Raw genomic sequence first — 2,800 nt, forward strand, 5'->3', positions numbered from 1 at the left:
AACTTCTGCTTAAGTGCTTAAATCTAAAGCTAAGCTCTAATATGGAATTTATTATAAAAATTTTATTTATTTATTTTGATAAATGTGGATAACTTGTCAGAGGCATGTGTGGCCTTTCTAAGTATAACACGTGCCCACTTTACATGAAAGATTTAATTCTTAGTGTTTGGCCCTGACTATGTGTCAAAAAGCTAAAGCTCCGTTGACAATTTTAAAAATCTCAAATTGTATTATGCAAATAAATATACTATTTAGGTCATGTTTATATAAATAAAAATTATAACATAATCCGCACAATGCGCTATAATTTAACATTTTATGAGAATTAATGAATTGGTATCTGTCGATGTGATCATTTTCATAAATATTTAAATTTTAAAACATTAAAAGATAAATATATAACAAATTTAAACAAGTATAAAATAATTAAATCCAAAAAATGATCCAATTCATTTACAAAATACGAAATTGTGTTATTGTAACCATACAATAATTAATTCCTAGTCACAAAACCTTGCTTATAATGGAGTTAATATTCAATTTTCAATTGCATTATACATTAATTATCCTTCAAAAATTTTTTTTTTACAAAATTTAAATATTTACCATCAACCTCTTAACCTATTGATATAAAAATCCCTTATGCAATGTATTCATTCAAGGATGACCGGAGATTAAACCTAAACTCTGATGCAAGATGAGGACACAGATTGCTTGTTGAACTTGTTCCACGCTTGCGTGTATTTCTCACAAACCCCATGTTACATTTCGTCAAAAATTAAAAATAAATAATATATTTTAAACTAAATAACTAAACAAATATATTTAGATAATTAATTTAAAAAAATTATTAATGAAATATCAATCATTAATCTGAAAGATAAATTATTAGTTTTAATATATTTAATTTTAGTTAATATAATTTAAGTCAAAATTTTAACAACTCCGGACAAAATTACTCGAGCAAACACAAATATAGCCATTAAGAGATCCAAGCTTAAAAAGGCAAATTAGCGAGAACATAGCTGAAAATTTGAGCTTAAAGGCAGCTTGTTCAATAAAAAAACATTCGGAACTCATGATTAAAAACAAGCCAAGCTCAAGCACATCATATGCAAAAGACAATAGAAGGAAAAAAAAACTGTTAAGCAATGAAAGCTTTAAAAAATTTTCTAACCACTATGTCACAAAGACGTTTCCCAACCATCAAGCTTACTATAATATATACAAAGGCCACATAAAAAAGGTTTGCAAGGTACCTCAAGAACTAATGGTCATACAAGTTCAAACTGAACAACAGCATTAAGGTGTCCGAATGGAACTGAAATAGCATCTATATGCAGTAACTAACAATATAGGAAGAAGAATCTAAAAGTTATGGGATCCCTTCTCCTGAGTTAGGACTATATTTAATCAAAAAGAAATCCTAGAATCAAAGGATCTAATCCAGATTTTCCACCCAATACTTTCTCCTGAAATGGGGCATTTTTATGAACATCCGCCTCCAATCAGGATCAGTGAACTTCTTTAAAACCTTGATGTAGAGATCATTTGGAACAGCCTCCATACTGTCCAACACATCCATGCATGCATCGATCGAGTACAAGTCTTCACAGCATTGAACATTCTGCTTCTCAATTCTGTGCTTTGGAGCTTCTGTCCTAGCACTTACTGATGATGACAGCAAGTCCAAACTAGTGTCCAATTTGTCATTGTGAGCAATTTTATTTGACTTGCATGGACGATCAATTGAGGAGTCAAAAATAAATGGTCGAACAAAACCAATCCTCACTTCAGCGTCGTTGGTCTCATCATTGTTCTCTTTCCATGTTTCCACGTGCTGGTTAGTATTTAGAAACTCTTCTTCTATCTCCTGGTCCTCAGATGTCAGGGGATCCTGAGTAGAAGTATGATGCGACTTTCCTGATGATGTGTTGCTACTGAAAATCTCTCCAAGAATTTCATAGTAATCACATCCCCTTTTCCGAAACTGTTTATATGATCTGTTTCTCTAAACATGTTCATAAAACATCAACAAAATTTTGGTTCTGAAACATCATTACATCATAGAAAATAAATAAGTACTTTAGAAACTCACCATAAAAAATTCCTGCCAAACCTCATCGGGTGCATGTACAGTATTTGACACAGTATCCCAAGATACACTGGTATGGGCTAACAATGTTGAAAACTCTCGATGCTTCTTCCGAAGACGATTGAATTTTCCTTTTAACTTCCCCACTCCATAGTGTTCCCTCGTGGCCTCATAAAGTTCCCTGTTAATCTCCTCCCACACTGGTTTCTTGAATGTGGATGTTTGCAGTTTATTATTTTTCACCTTGTCATGTAGGATTTTAATGAAAGCATACTCATTCTTTAGAGACCAATCCTTTGAATCCATGATTTCATATCCCTTTCAAAGACATAATTTAGAGGCATCAATCAGTTGGCCAAATACTTGATCATTATTCATAAAAAAACATGTTAAGGACTATAATTAAATCATATGCTCCATAGATCAGATCCAATTCACATAATACATTGACTTTTACAGATACCTTGAACATAAATATTCAGATATAAATAAAAAAACCCACAGAAACTGATCAGACAAAACATTCCTAGGTGAATTGAATATATCCACCAATCTCAGTGGGTCCAAATGCAAGCAGTACAATGCACATGATGGAACAAGTAAGCAACCTGGGCCTGAATTGCTCATTTTGAAAATAATGGTTTAAAAAAATAAAGAAAAGAATACATATATTTATTAAGAGAAGAAAAGGCTTCCTGCCAATTA

The 2,800-nt window shown here is 31.8% G+C and overlaps 1 protein-coding gene across 1 annotated transcript; it reads right to left on the reverse strand.

Moving 5' to 3' along the window:
- Positions 1-1,127: 1,127 nt before the first annotated feature.
- On the reverse strand, positions 1,128-2,732 carry LOC120254229 (uncharacterized protein At2g29880-like). The gene is made up of 2 exons (XM_039262367.1): positions 2,099-2,732; positions 1,128-2,011 (listed from the first exon to the last, which is right to left on the reverse strand). Exons 1-2 carry the CDS (start codon positions 2,399-2,401, stop codon positions 1,442-1,444), a joined length of 873 nt encoding a protein of 290 aa, XP_039118301.1. The 5' UTR covers positions 2,402-2,732; the 3' UTR covers positions 1,128-1,441.
- Positions 2,733-2,800: the final 68 nt, after the last annotated feature.

Source organism: Dioscorea cayenensis, unplaced genomic scaffold (genome assembly GCF_009730915.1).
Source record: "Dioscorea cayenensis subsp. rotundata cultivar TDr96_F1 unplaced genomic scaffold, TDr96_F1_v2_PseudoChromosome.rev07_lg8_w22 25.fasta BLBR01000390.1, whole genome shotgun sequence".
Taxonomy (NCBI): domain Eukaryota; kingdom Viridiplantae; phylum Streptophyta; class Magnoliopsida; order Dioscoreales; family Dioscoreaceae; genus Dioscorea; species Dioscorea cayenensis.

Excerpts from the sequence above, each read along its gene's own strand:
- LOC120254229 (XM_039262367.1), bottom strand. The coding sequence starts at position 2,401 with ATGGATTCAAAGGATTGGTCTCTAAAGAATGAGTATGCTTTCATTAAA. Across the intron at positions 2,012-2,098 it reads TTTGGCAGGAATTTTTTATG|AGAAACAGATCATATAAACA; the intron begins GTGAGTTTCTAA and ends GAACATGTTTAG.